This window comes from Chiloscyllium plagiosum, unplaced genomic scaffold, assembly GCF_037043375.1.
Source record: "Chiloscyllium plagiosum isolate Xiang-an unplaced genomic scaffold, Cpla_swu_hap1 HiC_scaffold_18, whole genome shotgun sequence".
Lineage (NCBI taxonomy): Eukaryota > Metazoa > Chordata > Chondrichthyes > Orectolobiformes > Hemiscylliidae > Chiloscyllium > Chiloscyllium plagiosum.
In genome coordinates this window covers 52,270,622-52,287,360 of record NW_028270156.1, presented here as the reverse complement: position 1 = coordinate 52,287,360, position 16,739 = coordinate 52,270,622, and the positions used below count along the sequence as shown (strand labels likewise).

Sequence of the window (16,739 nt, the reverse complement as noted above, 5' to 3'; positions counted from 1 at the left end):
CAAGGCTAGTGTTTTTGGAGGAACCAAGGCAGGATGATTTCATTCTTGAAAAGTGTTGGTAAAATAACATTTAGTTTTGTCAATTACATTACTTCACACATCACAGAATGGATTATAGCACAGGTGGTCATCATACGGCCCATCATATATTTGGTTGCTTTCTGAAGGGGCAAGCAGAAGAGCAGGACACGAGTGCAGGCACATAATCTGACAGCAGAGTAATGACTAAGGAAAGTTTAAATCTAAATGTGATATTGATGCGTGTCCTACACTAATGGGAAATATTGTTGAAGCACATTAGGGAAGTGAGGAATTAAGAACAAGAATGATATTTTGTGTTATCACTGAGAAGACCACAAGGGTGGGTACTTAGTACATGTGTTTGTGTGTGCACAAGTATGTATGTTTGTGAGAGAGTGTGAATACCCGTGTGTGTTTGAGAAGTGCAGTGTGATTGTGGAGGAGGGATGAGAGAAAGAGTGTGTGCCCATGAGGCAGTGTGTTTACTGGGGAAGAGTAATAGATCGAAAGTGTATTTGTGTTGGGTATCCCATGTGAAAGACAGTATAGGGCAGATTTTCACATCCCAACAGAGTTTGAAATGGGTGTGGGAACTGACAAAGCTCAGATCACAGGTACATACATTTGAATTTCCCCCTCAATAAGAACCCCATGCAAACTTCCTCTATTTTTGGGTCAGGTTCAGATTTTACCCCATATGTATGGCCCATGATGAGAGGTTGCTATTGAAAGGCCTGGGGAAATTTGTATTTCATACACAATACCATTTTCATCAGGTCATAGTGTTTTGGAAATATTTAGAAAACAACCAGGTAAGGCAGCTTGAGAACCTGAAGAGGCAAGAACATTCTGCCAGGCAAGTTGGTTCATATGTGATTATTGGATACTGTCCTGCAAGTTGGATGCATTTTCATTACAGTGAAGGATTGTACAATGCTGTCTTGAAAATGTGTGTTGACCATCACATTAACCAGCACTGTCAACTTGTTAAGATGCATTGAAATACTTTCCTTTTGGAACAGTACTATTTTGCATTCAAAACTGGAGTTCAAAGTTGCCATGAAATTATCTAAAAGCTGCAGTGCTTTAACTTGGACAAAAATGGCCTCTGCTTAAACTTAAGGAAAACCAGCCATCTGCTCCTGGCCTCTTTCGAATGATAGACCATTTGGTGGAGCTTAGGAAGAACAGCCATCTGTTCCTTCACTCTCAAAAGATTTCATTGTCTGGAGCTGTGAAGGGTTGTTTTGGCAAATGGGCCTGCTATGAATGCTCGGTTTAGTTTCACAAGCTTAAGAGCACTTACTTCAGCAGATTGTTTACACAGATGTTTGGAACTGAGCATTGTTTGATCATCAGTTTTCAGAGGTAATAATAGAGGTAATAACTGTTTTGATATAGTGTTCAAATAAATCTTTTCACAACATAATAACTAATTAAGGTGATTTAATATTATTTTAATTAAATTGCTTTCGAAACAATGATGAATGACAGTGTGTTTGATTGACAACTCTACCAGATTGTTAGAAGGTTTATGTCCATTCAAAGGGCACTTATGGCACAGTGTAGTGTCCTTAGTTCTGGTTCCATCCCATCTACTGCGCTGCTGTACCAACCGATCAGGCGGCTAAGGGAGATATCATAACAAGTCTGAACAAGTTAGGAGGTAGCTGACCAGGAAGATTGGGGAATGACTGTACAACAGGTCATAGGCGACATAGGGAGGCAACTGAATGACAGAGGGAAGGTCAATCTGTGTCAAAGGCAGCTCAGTCATGATCAAGTGTGATTAAGACCAGGTAAAAGTCAATAGAGAATAAAGCAATGTTGAGGTTAGAAGAGTTTAAGGTAATCAAAGGGATTTCAAGTGTGATGGGGGGGGGGGGGAGGTATTAAAGTTGGCAGATCAAGGATGATAATGAATACTTTGAATATGATGGGAGGTAGCTCTAGGGTGGCAAACATTTGATCAAGGGTAATGGATTGTAGTTCAAGGGTGATAGAAGGGTGTAAAGTGACAGAGGGAAAGTCAAAGATGGTTGAGTGAGGATGCAGCTTGTATTATGATTTGTAGCTCCAGGGACCCAAGAGTGGCAGGAGGAGCTGGTGGCACCTCAAGTTCAAAATCATCCTCACAAACAATTAGAATGATACAGGGAGCAGTTGCACATCTGGTTGTCATTTCAATATGGCACTCAGATTTTTGACCACCATAACTTAATGGTGAGATTAGTGTCTATGCCTATCATGCCACACAACTGGTCATGCCCTTGAAGACAACAGAGCTAAGTGGCTGTCCGCCATACGAGTGTCCATACCTAGCCCTCTCCAGTCTGAATGCAAGTCTTGCTCACGTGATGTAGCACCTTATCACTGTAACAAGATCTTGCCAAATCTTGTCTGCATGTGTCATATAGAGAATGTCTGTGTTTCTATGTGTTATGTGTCTGTTTGTGCATGATAGAGAGAAACCACACAGTGTGTGCATATGAGAGTGTCTTCAACAGTAATGAAGACTGGGTGAATGGCATTTCAGAGCAAGGCGAGGCTTGAATAGTCAAAGGTAACCAATGGCAGATCAATGATGACATTTCACACATTTAGGGTGACAGTGAACAGGCAGCTTGATGGTGATGGGAGGCAGTTTTAGGTTGATTGTGGGTCAACAGTGCCAAAAAGCAGGGTGTGGAGGCAAGGTCAAAAATGACTAAGTGAAGGTATAGCTTGTATTATGACTTGTAGCTCCAGGGAGCCAAGAGTGGGAGATGAAACACTTCAAAATCCTCCTCTCAAGCAGGCAGAATGATACAGGGAGTGGGTGTCTTTCCAGGTGCCATATAAACATGGCACCCAGATCTTTGACTACCGTAATATAATGATGAGGTCAATGTCTCCATGTTCATTTCTCCGCTCAATTGGTCAAATCTCTCAGCAACACAGCAAGTTGGTTGGAAACCATGTGGTGCAAGTACCAAGTCCTCCCCCATCTGAATACAAGTCCCACTCATAGTAAGTGCCTTCCTTGGTGCACCGTCCACTGTAACGAGATTTTGCCAGATACTTACATGTGACAGAAAGAAAGAAAGCACATGATTGAGAAAGAGACAGAGAGAGAACATGTGAGTGTGAGAGACAGAGAGAGACATGGAAAATGTGAGATGAGGGGTGATCTCAATAAAGTCTCCGAATACCAAGAGACCAGGATATAGTGGACTCTTCTACTAGTAGGAGAGATTAGGACCTGATAGCGCAACCTCAAAGTGAAGACCATTTAAAACTGAAATGAAGAGACATTTCTTCAGCAGAGAGTGGTGAATGTGTGGAACATATTGCTGCAGGAGGCTGTGGAGACCAAGGCATTGAGCGTATTTAAGGCAGAGATAGATAGGCTCATAATTAGTAAGGGGGTTACTGGGAGATGGCAGGACAATGGGTTTGAGAAACATATCAGACATAATCGAATGGCAGAGCAAACCTGATGGATCAAATGGAACTAATTCTGCTACCTTATAGTCTAATGTGAGAGAGAGAAAGAGAGAGCACATATGAAGGAAAAGGGAGAGTGTGAACATGAGACAGAGAGAGTGGGTGCATAAGAACAGAGAGATGTGCAAGAGAGAGCTGCACAGGAAAGTCTGTGCAAAAGAGTGCACCAGAAAGAGAGTATCTCATAGAATAAGTGAGTGGGAGAATAAATGTGAGAGTGAGTGTATGTGAGAGAGAAAGTGAGTATATATATGTATATGTGAGAAAGGGTGCATTTGCTTTCCACAAACATTTCAAGACGTCAAGACAATTGGTGGCTTCACAAAGAAATTCTGCCTGTTTCACATTAGTACAAGCAACATTGCTATTAATGGAGCAAGTTCTCCGATCAAGGCAAATTATTAGGAGACACTTTATAAATAAAACAAAACCAAATGATAAACAAAATTAGCAAACAAAATAGTGACACCAGTCCAAGTGCCAGTTAGAGTTGGCTGACTGGTTTACATGGTAGATGCCCTAGGGGTATATATTTTTCGCATAATACTTTTGAGAAATTCAGTTTTCAAACAAATGGTTGGAGATGTTGCTGGAAATTTTGATTATGTCCTTTGTCTTTACAAATGTTATTGCCAAAAACAGCAGATGCCTACTCATATTTTTTTTAAATTTTCTGTCCTCCCGGAGGGTTGCCCTCTCATGCCATGTTTAAGCACTTTACTCCTCCTATGCCACGAATAAGCTTGGATCCTGGATTTGTAATGTATAAGGTGGCTTCTAGGTATCTGCTAACAATGCTTTTCCAATTATCTGTAAGCAAGGAGTTATTGGCTGTTTCAGGTGATTTGCCTTCTAATTCTCTTTCTCCTATTTAAATCAGGGTAGCACCCTTATACTTTCCCCAGACTAGGCGCATGACATAGTGGGATCCATAATTATAAAACTAACTACTCAGTGATATTGTAAATGCAAATAAGGTACATATTCATACAGAATCATATGCAACATGGTTTGTTGCCATAGATTAATCATATTAATTTGGCTGTGCAGCAATGCGAACAAAACATGCTTGCGTTAACTTTATTTGGTCAAAATAATACATTTCACACTTCGTCACTTGCCATGCCACTGACATCTGAGAATTCATCTCTTTATTGACCTGTATTTAAACTTGAGACCTATTCCTACAAATACTTCTTCGTTTCATAGGTATATATTAATATTATATACCCTTTTAAAATGTACATGGTTAGGCTTTGATTGTCATTGGAATCACAGTCTCTTTTTTAAATCTTGAAGCAAGACTTAATGAATCTTGATTCCAATGGAAATGGGGAGTGCGAACAATGTTGCACAATTTAAAAAACACAATGGTAAGGTGTTGCATGTCATGGAAATTTAATGGAAAGGCTAAATTCAACACAACTCAAGCAACTCAGTTCATCCTGATGGACTGCTTTATCTCAATAGAACTTCAGACCATCATTTGTTTTACAAAAGTTTCATGATTATGTGTACAAAATGTAAAATTTTGAATAAAGATCACTATTTGTTCTGAAGAGTCACTATCTATTTTTGTACAATTTTGCTGGAATGTGATTTTGTTTATCTGCAACTAAATGACTTTGAGCCAAAGTCCAATGATTTTGGTAACCATGTCCTGACTCAAATAATTGTCTGTAGGAAAATTAAATTGTGCGAAGTTGTCTTGATAACTTTCCACCCAATATTCTAACACTGGTAATCAATCACATTGATTTTATAGAAAGAATTAATTTCCCAATTAATTATAGGTAAAAAGTGACAGTGTAAAATTACTAGTATTACTGATACTGTATAAATTGCTGCGAACTTATCCCAAATACGTTTCTCAGAGAATATAAAAATTATAAGAATAGGAGATCACTTGACTTCATCAAGCCCATGTTTTACACAGATCGTGTAAAATGCAATCTGTACTGGACTCAACATTACTAATGCAATTATTTTTGAAAAGTTCTGCATTTTCAGGGAATATTTACAGCATTCAAAATAAAAAAGTTAATAACAAAACTCTCAATTATGGATTAATCCCGATATCAGTAGTAGCTGAGGAAAACTGCCTTCCCAAATGCCAACCCACCTTTCCTAGATTCAGCCAATTATAAACCATTATACCACTGAATTTCAATGGATTGTTATCTTAAAGGGTTTGTCATTTCAAACCAATTAGTTAATTTATTTATCTATATTATTTTGTATACGTTCTTGCTGATTGTTTTAATTGTGATTCTGACTGGATGCAGATCTGGATCTTAATATGAAATACTGAATTTGTACAAGATGGGGCAAACAACTAATTCATATTTCTCATTGAATGGCTTGGTTTCAGTATCTTTGATGAAAAGGGGATATGTGTGACTATGAAAAAGTTGACATTTGTCTCATTCATTTATGAGAAGTAAGGTCAATTAAATAGCAGAATCTCCTGTACAAATACAAAGCCCTTCGTACAACAAATCAAATATGTAGCTTACGCATTTGTAAACTACACACCAGTACCAAAGAAAACTCCTTTGGGATTTTGACTGAAGTATAACACCAGTGATAAAATTGACAAAATATTCATAATTAAGTGAAGAATGAGTGACAGAAAGGTTAACTGAGACACAGAACATGAGAGGCCAAACACTGATCCTTACCTGATCTTACATTCATGTTTATGATGTAATTGAGAATCAAATCACCTTAAACTTATCAAAAAATTAACTTAGATGTAAATTGTGAAAACTTAAGTTCCTCTTATGCATGATGTCATAAACAATTGATTATATTCTGAAAAGTAATTATTTGGCAAGTGTAGGGGCAATATGGAGTCTTTCTTATGTTAATCCCCTTGGAATACAACTAAAGAGGGTAGAAAATCTTCTGTAACATTTGTTGTGTTTAATTCTGTGAAGCTTTTCAACTTTGGCCGAACATATCCAAGAACTTTTCATCATGTTATGATATTACAGAATGTATTCCAGCTAATTCACACAGTGGGAAGCACTGTAGGTTCACTTTATGTTTTGTTGGTTCATACACAATAGTGTGCCATGCACCTGTTTAATGTGGTAAGAGAGGAGATTTTTGGACAGAAATCTGTGCACTGAAAATAGTAGGTTATGATTTCCAACTCCATTGGTAAGATATGGCTGGCACTACCTTCCCAAATACCTATTATGGGCAGGTAGAGGTCACACCAGCGTTGGGGAAAGGCCCTTAAACCATGTTTCAATGTGTTGTCTATGAATTTCATTTCAAGACTATGCTTTTTAAGTCTTTACTCACATTAGTAAAGTAACTAACAAAAAGTAAACTAATGCTATGGTTTTAAAAGTAAATAATTAACAGGCAGAGAATAATGCCTATTGAGCTAACCTTGAAGGGGTTTCATCGGCACCAAGATTTGGATAGGCTAAAAGATTTAAAAAATCACAGAAATTTAAGCTTGTACATTATTCTTCCTAGACTTCCCCTGAAGTCCATGAAAGCAATGATGCACAACAACCTTTCTTTGGAAAAGGTTTGTCAGAGATTACATGACAACCATTTCTAATGAAAGATCAGGAAGTATGGACACATATATATTCCTGAACCACCAGAAAAGCCAGAAATATGACAGATAGGACACCCCTTGCAATTTCATCAAATTCTACCCTTACATGAACTCTTTTAAAGACAGACATAAACAGTATTAATCACTAATACAGTCGATTCAACCACAGAAATCAGCTATCATTGAGAAATAATAATAAGCACATTGTTGAGAATAAGTTCTCTCAAGAAATTCACAAAGATCAGGCCGGTGCATAAACAAATGTATTTTCCTCTAGATGTGTAACCTACTACTTCTTTAATGGAGAAAAACATTTGAACCCACAATTGCTTCATATCACATTGTCCAATTTGGTTCTGCACATCATACTTGTCTAAGGTTTTCTGCAAATTAAAGGTACAAGTACCATTTAATTTTCATTTATCCCTAATTGAATACTGTTGAGTTTTTGTCTGAAAATGGACTTTGCTGCTTCAAGGCCTTCAATGACCTGACTTGGTATGGTTGAGTTCTCCATTATGTTTCCTTTAACGACCATCTTACAAAACCAAAGGTATCCTATGAATAATTTAAAATAAAGATCAAAATAGGCTTTCTAGTTTAAAAAAAAACAACAGCCCTTTTCAAAGCCATTGTTTCACTGATGATAGAAGAAAATACTTCTGTGAATAGATAATGCAAGGTAAATGAAAAATGCCAAGTCCCAGCAGTTAAATGTTATGGTTCATGTATCACAATCTTGTCAGCAGATTGGACAAATTTTTTGGTTTGCATATTTCTTTGGGCAAAGCGCATTTATCTCCTACACTGCAACTGGACTTAGTTACAAGGAGCGAGCAAATCCTGACATCTGGAACGAAGACCCAGTATACACAACTACCACAGCAAGCTAAATAAAATGCCTGTAAAACACTTCCATGGTCTTGTGTGAATGATATGGTCAATTAATTGTGATGGTGAGTGAATGCAGAAAGCACACTTATAATATATGCTCTTAAAATCTTTGTAAAAATGTGATGGACAAATGATATGATCCAGAGCTGCAGAGGAGTCATCAAGTGAAGACAGATTATATATTTCCTATAAAAATCATTTTAAAATTAAAAGACTGATTTGTCCAGCCAGCACAGTATGTAACTACCCATTTAAACTCACTTAGCTTGGTTGAGCTTGCCCGATGCTAGGAGAGTCTGGACTGTGTGCCAGCGCCCACCTTTCCCAACCTTGCCATTGGCAGCTTCACCCCGATTACTGTTGGAAGATCCACTGCTCTTCATGCTGTTGCTGCGGGTTTGCTTCTCGGCCGTGCGTGTTTCTTTCTCAGCTACTGAAGCTTTGTTACCGGACATGAGAGTGCCACTAATACGGACAGGAAGCAGAGTGGACAGAGAATGAGTCAGCCCTAATGGAAGACTGGAGGAAAGTAGTTCTGCTGCTAAAGCGCGTTAGTGTACACCTACAGAACCCTTTCCTCCAAAGCTCAAAAAAAAAATGCAACAGCAAAAAGGGATAAAGCAGTCAGAAAAAACTCTGTCAACATCCATAATACAGATCAGCCAACCATTTTCATATGCAGCCTCTTTGTAAAATTAGATCTGCTACACAATATTATGGAGGGAATGCCTGTACAGGCCTCAACAAGCAACTCTCTGCTATTCCACACAAGGATCAAATAAGGAAGGATTTTCAGTTGTGGAAATCAAGCAAGGTACAGAAGGGTTGCTCCTCTCCATGGGATTAAGCCACTTATGGGGTTATAGAGGTATTGGGAGTGGGTGTGAGTGGATGATTGGGTAGGAAGCAGAGGAGGGAAGCATTAAATACTATAGACAACCAAACCAGCAAAAGAAACTCACTTGAGTGAAAGTCGTGGGTCACCATAAGGTGCATAAGGCGAAATGTTTAGAATGAACTCCTTTGGAGGGTAGGAACTCCATTTCTTTTGTACTGTGCTGTCATTGTTATTCCAAAAGTCTTTGTCAAGATCACTAGAGCAGCAGAGAAAGAAGAAAAGAGGGAAAACACAAAAAGAAGCTGAAATATGAAAAAAATGACTGTTAAATGTTGGATTCTGCTTTTCTTATCACTGTAGGTGAATAGCAGGTCAGGCGCTGATAAAATTCAATTTCAGAGGAAGCACCATTAAAGAACTGAGTTCAATGGTGATTGACAATCTAACAGTTCTAATGTGCAAATCTTTGGGAAGCTTAAAAGCATAAATTTTTACTAAGACTTGGCTTAAAGAAAAAGCAAGGAACTTAAGAACATTAACAATCTAAGTGAGAGACATAATGGAAGGAAGGAAAAAAGCTGGAATATGTTAGTGAGGAACAAGTTAAGTTAAATTCAATAATGGCTTTCTTTAATGACTCTTTTACAACACTCAGAGCATTTGAATTGACATTAATACTGACTTAAGACATGATGGGTCTGCAATAAATTTGAATACATTATGGGCACATAACTCTTAATCACACTACATGATGGGCTCTGCTTTCTTCAAACATAGCTAAAGTATGGAGGAAGCATTTGCCCCAGTGTATAATGACACTCAGCTAGTTTAGCATATTTTGAGACCCTGTTGCAACTGTGCTTATAAACACCACTTCTGCTGATCTTTCGTTCACTGAACCTGATTCACATTTTAAATGCAACATGTAATTAATAAGTCAAGCAGTAATACGATGCATAGATAATCTTATATCTCACTAAATATCTATATACCTTGAACAGTCTAATTAATTACAACCAATTATCATACATGATGTAAAGCAAGTTGATATATAAAGTAATCCATGAGCTTAAAGAGAGAGAGAGATCAAACAAGTGTAGTTAGACAGCAGTAGGGGCTTTACCAACCCTCTAATAAGTACAATAAGCTGTAACAGACATTATTTTAAGTCAGGAAAAGTTAGTTACAGGAATTGTGCCATTTTGATTAAATTGATTTATCCAACATAATAATATTCTAAATAAGTAATTTCCAAATATTATATTTGAATTGTATCTTGCAACAGAATAAATGTTTTTCTAAATAAACCAACTGCGCTAAACCTTTCTCAGAACTACAGAAATACTTATTTACGGCATTCCCAAAATGTCTGGAAATTGTTTCTCCAAAGGATTGTATCATGTGACTGTCCTCCTACTTTGAAGATGTACATTTAGGAACATTGAAGCTGACAGAGCTATTGGAGTTCCAACAGTGGTTGGATAAAGAGGAATTGCTTTGGACAAAATAATTTTCACTGTAGTTTACTGACAACCAGCTAACAGTAACAGAATACAATGACAACAGGCTGGATTTTCCTTTTGGATTGAGACTTCAGTCTTGATGTCATATGTAGGTCCAAACCCTGCAACATGTTAGGAATAGTCACCCAAAACTTTCTTGGTCAATTGATAAGCAGATAGCACACTGGCACCCAATTAAGGATACCATGTGAACTTCCATCACTGGAGGGCATTCAGCACTGAAACAGCTGCTGTCTGACAAAGCAGGTAAGAGATAATGGTTGCCCTGTCAATTTTAAAAATTGTTGAAATTAAAAATGGCCCAGCTGCCAGGCCACCATTGTGGAGAGTGTACGGCACCAAAGGAGTGATTGTGACCACAGCTGTGGCTATACTCATTTGAAAGCTTGTTGCAGGGACAGGTGGGATGTTAAGAAATTTGGACTGCTGGTCCATTTACAACCTGAGGGTCACACACTATCACTGGCTGTATTTCAGCCACTCTGCCAAGCAACTGTAAAATTCCAGTCAGCAAAGATATTTCCATTTTGTTAGCTTTTCACTACTTGCAGGCATTGTGCCTGGACCCAGTCAAATGTAAAATGGCCTGGGTTGATAAGCTTGGGAAATCAATACGCTGTTCCTCTACAGCAAGTTTTTTTCTTCTGGTCTAACCAAAGTCCCATCCCACTATGAGCTTCAAAAATCCAGTCCAACGGCTAACTAGCAACAGAAAATACAGACACCACCCTACCAGAGTAGGTAAAATATTTAGCTTTTCATAATTTTTTTGCAGTAATGCCAGTGTCAGAATGAGATTTCTTTTGAAATTTTACTCACTTTTGACATTAAGTATTACAAGACCATTTATAAAAGGCATAAAGAAAAGAAAATTTCCAAATGTCCTGTCACATCAAGTACTTCCAAATCAAGGGTCAAACATGCTAGTGCAATATACTGTCCATGACACTGTCTACTGAGAACACGACACTGAAATATGGCAGAGTGAAGCTTAGTCTACCATGTGACTTCAAGTACTACTACACAGGCAAGTACAATTTACATGCAGAGTAAAGGTCCATTAGTCATATCCTATGAAACAACCTGTGGTCAGGCATAACATTGTGCTAAAATCAATGTGAATATCAGTGTATGACTTGACATGGTGTTGAAGGATTTTGAATTCGTGGGTATTAGAAAGAATTCTAAAGATGGAATGATCTCTCCCAAACCAAACCATTTTCAATATCGTTGCATAGAGAGAAGAGAAAGGAATATTTAACTAGTAAGGCAGAGGATAATTACTTAAGCATATTGAGGATGGTTTAAGAACAAATACCTTCATAATTAAAGAAATGTATTTAGACAATATAAATCAAAGGATGACTGCAAAAAGTACCTGAGATCAGAGAGAATCACAGAATCCATAAAGTTCAGATAGAGACTATTTGAACCATCTGGTATGTATCGAACCTCTGAAGAGCAGCCCAGCCCCCTCCGTATCCTTATCTCTAAAACCCTGGATTAAGTCATTTAGCCTGCACCTCCCTGGACACAATGGACAATTTAGCATGATCAATCCACCTAACCTGCACATTCTCGGGAAACTGGAATACCCAGAGGAAACCCACGCAGACACAGGGAGAACATGCAAACTCCACACACAGACAATCACTCAAGGCTGGAATCAAATCCAGGTCCCTGGCATTATGTGGCAACAATACTAACCACTGAGTCACCATGGAGAGAGAACAGTGAAGGGAACAAAATAAAAGAACATATCGGTCTCAGTAGACCATTTAGCTTCATGATCCTGAACCACCTTTCAAAGAAATTTTGGCTCCAGATCCTTTAATACCTCTAGATAATTTGGATTTTTAATTTGTATCTTGAGGGCTTTGCTCTGTGTGTATGAGGGAGTTTAATGATTAACCTGACAAATTTAAAGAGTCATGATTTTTTTTATAAAAACAGAATATGTATGCAGGAGAGAGAAAGAGAGAGAGAGAGAAAAGAAAACCAGGAGAATTGCTGGAGTATTTACTGGAATTCATTTTCATTGAGAGTTTTTATGACCAGATAAAGTAAACGTCAAAAACATCAGTTTGCTTTTGGTTACGGAGAATCAGAAGAGTTTGGAAATACATTACCTTAGTGTGAAGGTTTTAGTTGTATACATGTTAGGTTAGAACCTTGAAGGGATTATTTAAAGTCTAAAATCAATTGTGGGAATATTCAAGAACACAGCCAAACTCTTAAGGCAGAGAATTGAAAGAAACAGATAAGCCAAACCTATAGGTGTGATTTGCAAGGGAGCTCTCTCCAGTATGAATTGGAGATGTCGGTGTTGGACTGAGGTGTACAAAGTTAAAAATCACACAACACTAGGTTATAGTCCAACAGGCTTAATTGGAAACACTAGCCTTCAAAGCTCTGAAAGCTAGTGCTTCCAATTAAACCTGTTGGACTATAACCTAGTGTTGTTTGATTTTTAACTCTCCAGCATGAGTACTATAAACAAAGGTGTTGTGATAGATTGGGTTGTATTTCACCACTTGTTTTGAAATCTTTCAAATTATGTTGCATGTTAATTGGTTTGGTTGAGTCTATTTTATCTTCATTTTTGTGTAATAAATTACTATTGTATTGTTAAAAACCAAGTCTGTAGGATTGTGTGCCTGTGTTTCAATGTACGGCCACATTGTTAAACAAAAAATAATAGTTATGATTTATTAAGCCAAATTTCAGTCTTGTGTAAGGACCATGTCTACTTTATTGCTTATTTTTAAATTATGGGCTGAAATAAGAACAGTTTAAAAACTAGGGATTGCTGCATGGCTTGTAAGTAAGTAAGTTGTTACTCATTGTTCATGTTGTTTGCTCAGTTGTGGTGGCAAATGAACTGGAGTCAAATGCCTGCAAGCAAATTAAACTTTGGTTAGCAACAAGATTAGTCTGGTGACTAGTGAACAGGTTTTAATAATAAAGACCTTCTCTTACTAACAATAGTGTGATTTGTTCTTAGGTAGTTGTACAACTTGAGGCTGTTAGAAAGATACAGAGTAAGCTGTAAGTGCACCATCCATGCCTGCCAGGGGTTGAGGCTGCTATGGCAGTTGCCCTGTTCTAGGACACATCCAGGGATCTGAAAGCTGATTCCACATAGCCTCTAAGAGCAGGCCTTAGCATGTGCTTAATTAGATGGGTTTGCAATCTGCTGCTTCAGAACAAGTAGCCCTTGCACTTCCGCATTCCACCACATGGAGCAGAATGGAGCTGGGGAATCAGCACTCAGGCAGCAGCATAAAATTCTGCACTTGCCTGTCCATGAGGAGGAGAAAGTGAGGACTGCAGATGCTGGAAAAGCACAGCAGGTCAGGCAGCATCTGAGGAGCATGAAAATCGACGTTTCGGGCATAAGCCCTTCATGGTTTGCCTCTTAGAAACTGTTATGCAGCACTACCCTCTACTTGAAAATCTTGGCCCTCAGGTCCTTTTTAAGTCTTTCCACTCTCACCTTAATCCTACACCCTCTAGTTTTGGACTCCCCCACAACTGGGGAAAGACCTTGAAAATTTACCCTATCTATGCCCCTCATGATTTTATAAATTTCTGTAAGGTCACCCCTCAGCCTCCGACCCCATTCTCACAAAAATTCCATTTCACACTTTGTACAAGTGAAGCAATAGTCAATACAGGTAAGTCAGTTAAGAGAGACATCTCTTTATTCTTCCTGAAAACAGCTGACTCAAGTTTTTTTAGAAAAAGGATTAAACTAGCCACTGCCTCACTGACTACAGCTTCTTTTGAAAGCTCGCACACCCCAGAATTAAAGCTACAATATAAATTCTCTTAAGTGTAATGTTTTGTTAATTGCTCAAGCAATGGAGAAACTATATTTCAGATAAAAATTAACACTAAAAACTCTCACACTCACTATCTCCTAATGCAATACCTTCCGTGAAAAATACTTCAGCCATCTCTGTCTCGAAATGAAGACACTTTTTTTTTCAGTCCCAATTGGTCTCATCTCATGTTTTCATGCTTGTTTTACTGCTAATATACCTTTACAAGACTTTTTTTATGCCTATATTTTTTATTGTTAGATGACAGTCTCTTCTTATAATCCTCTTTGGTTGTCTCATTTGCTTATTCACTCCACTGCACCTTCTTTACTCAACATGGAGCAGAGGGAATAGTGGATGTAGTGAAATTTAACATACAAATGCAAGCTGATATACTAAGTGGCATCCAGAAGAGTGCAAATGGTGTGAAGTGGGTGGTGGGGAGAATGACCCATGGGTTTGGACACTTGAAGACAGTTGGATCCTTTAAAAAAAATCTCTTATTGACCCTTTGACATCTATCAAAAACATTTCTGCAATCTGTGACAGAGGTGCTGCACATCCATCTTTGATAAACTTTGTGGGACCAGCAGTAGACAGTGGATGATATTTATGGTCCATAATCCAAAATCTTACGATACAGCACAATGATTTACTCTACCATCATATTCATCTGATAGATTATTAAAATAAGTGGATGAGGATGTATAAAGGCTGCTTAACTGAAGAACATTGTAATATAAATGATTCCACCTGAGAGTATTTGATAAGAGAATATGAAAGGATTTTTACTCTGCATCTAAACTGTACTGACATGTGTACCTTTTTAAGAAAGAAAAGCCTTTATTGTGATGGTCCTATGAAGGCTGATTGTTGTCATTGGATGCAAACAAAAAATTCCATTCTGGCATTGGCATTCAACTTTCTTTTAAATATTTATAAGAGGTTTCTTGAAATACTAAATAAATCACAAAAAGGCACTGACATTCAGTAAAGTAGAGCTTTTTGGATTCAAATTAATTCTAAAAATAATTCTACTTTGTGATCTCTTGAAATAATTCTGTCAACCCAATGTTTTTGCAGAATTTACATTGTGGGAGCCTATTTGTTGATTTCTGTAGTATAACTTTTAAAACATTGGATTTAAACTCCTTTGCAATCTTTGGAGGAGGGCATTTGACAATCTTCTGCGACTCTGTTGACTTCAGACGCAGATGAAAGCATCAGTGCCAGGCAGATTTAAATCAGACAGGAAATTCCAGATGCAGGAACAAACTATTGCAGATGCTGGAAACTGCACTGAAAACAACAAATGCTGGAGATCACAGCAAGTCAGGCTGTATTGCAAAAATGTTGTCCCTCCACACTTCACTTCAGCTCTGATGAAGAATCATCTAGACCTGAAAGCTTGCTCTCTCTCCATGAATGCTGCCTGACGAGCTGTGATCTCCAGCATTTGTTGTTTTCAGGAAATTCCAGATCATGCCTTTGGTATTGTGATCCTATATAATTTAACTAACACATTTTTCTGCTGTCTTAAAAGAATTCAGTCACTCCAAAAACTTTGAATTGTTGCTACATACCATGTATAAATTATTGGCATTGTAGACTTTCAGAGCTTTTGGCATAAATCTGTCAGTCTCAATGCAGTTTCCTAATGTACATGAACACAGCACAGAACTGCCCCTAATTGGCACCAAATTGGCCATCTGTGAGAGGCCACAGAATGCCTAGTGGAGGACATGGAAAATGTCACAGAAATAAAGAAATGTGTATCCTTCTGAGACTGGGCCTGAAGCACATTGTTGTGAAATTATACTCTGCATTCAACCATGCTATGCTTGACTAATGCACCAGAGAAGAAGTGTGCTTGCTCAAAAAAAATCCAGATTGATGAGAATAAAAAAATTCACAAAGATACAAAATTGAGTGACTATAAAGGAAACAAGGAAAAGGTAAACTTAATTGAATAGTCTAATTTACAGATTAGAGCAATTTGCCCTTGGACTGAGTTACTATTATGAATTTATGAATTACTATTAATACATTAACCTTTTTAAGAAAATGTAGCAGAGTTGATAACAATATCCAGAACAAAAATCAGGCAAGTAACATGTGAAATCAGAGCAACTTGAGTGACCTTGACAAATTTTCACAAACTTTTAGTGACAACATTATAACTTGGAAATGCACAGAGCAATGCAAGTACTTGGAGTCAGCATCAAGACTGTAACTCAGTTGAGGATTATGAGCAGCATAATTATCAGAACAATTCAAATGATCATCATCTGAACCCTAAGAATGGATTACAAAAACATCAATGTCAATTAATAATAATGAGATTAGGTGACTGGAGACTGAAAATCTCACAGAATCCCTAGTGTGGAAACAGGCCATTCAACCCCACAAGTACACACTGACTCTCCGAAGTGCATCCCACCCAGACTGACCACCCTACACTATCCCTGTAACCCTTCATTTCCCATGGCTAATCCACCTAACCTCCATATCCCTGGACACGACAGGCAATTTAGCATGGCTAATCCACCTAAGCTGCACATTTTTGGACTATG

General features: G+C 37.9%; 1 protein-coding gene across 5 annotated transcripts in view; it reads right to left on the bottom strand.

Moving 5' to 3' along the window:
• Positions 1–16,739, bottom strand: part of LOC122557864 (synaptotagmin-7) — a 688,014-nt gene that overhangs the window by 186,450 nt on the left and 484,825 nt on the right. For 3 of the 5 annotated variants that reach the window (XM_043706001.2, XM_043706003.2, XM_087996613.1), the window contains exons 4-5: positions 8,944–9,075; positions 8,243–8,446 (exon numbers count right to left, since the gene is read on the bottom strand). The exons of 1 other annotated variant lie outside the window; for it this stretch is intronic. In XM_043706001.2, coding sequence (XP_043561936.1) covers positions 8,243–8,446; positions 8,944–9,075 — 336 coding nt within the window. The remainder of the gene's footprint in view (positions 1–8,242; positions 8,447–8,943; positions 9,076–16,739) is intronic. One more of the 5 variants, XM_087996612.1, reaches the window with a different exon arrangement.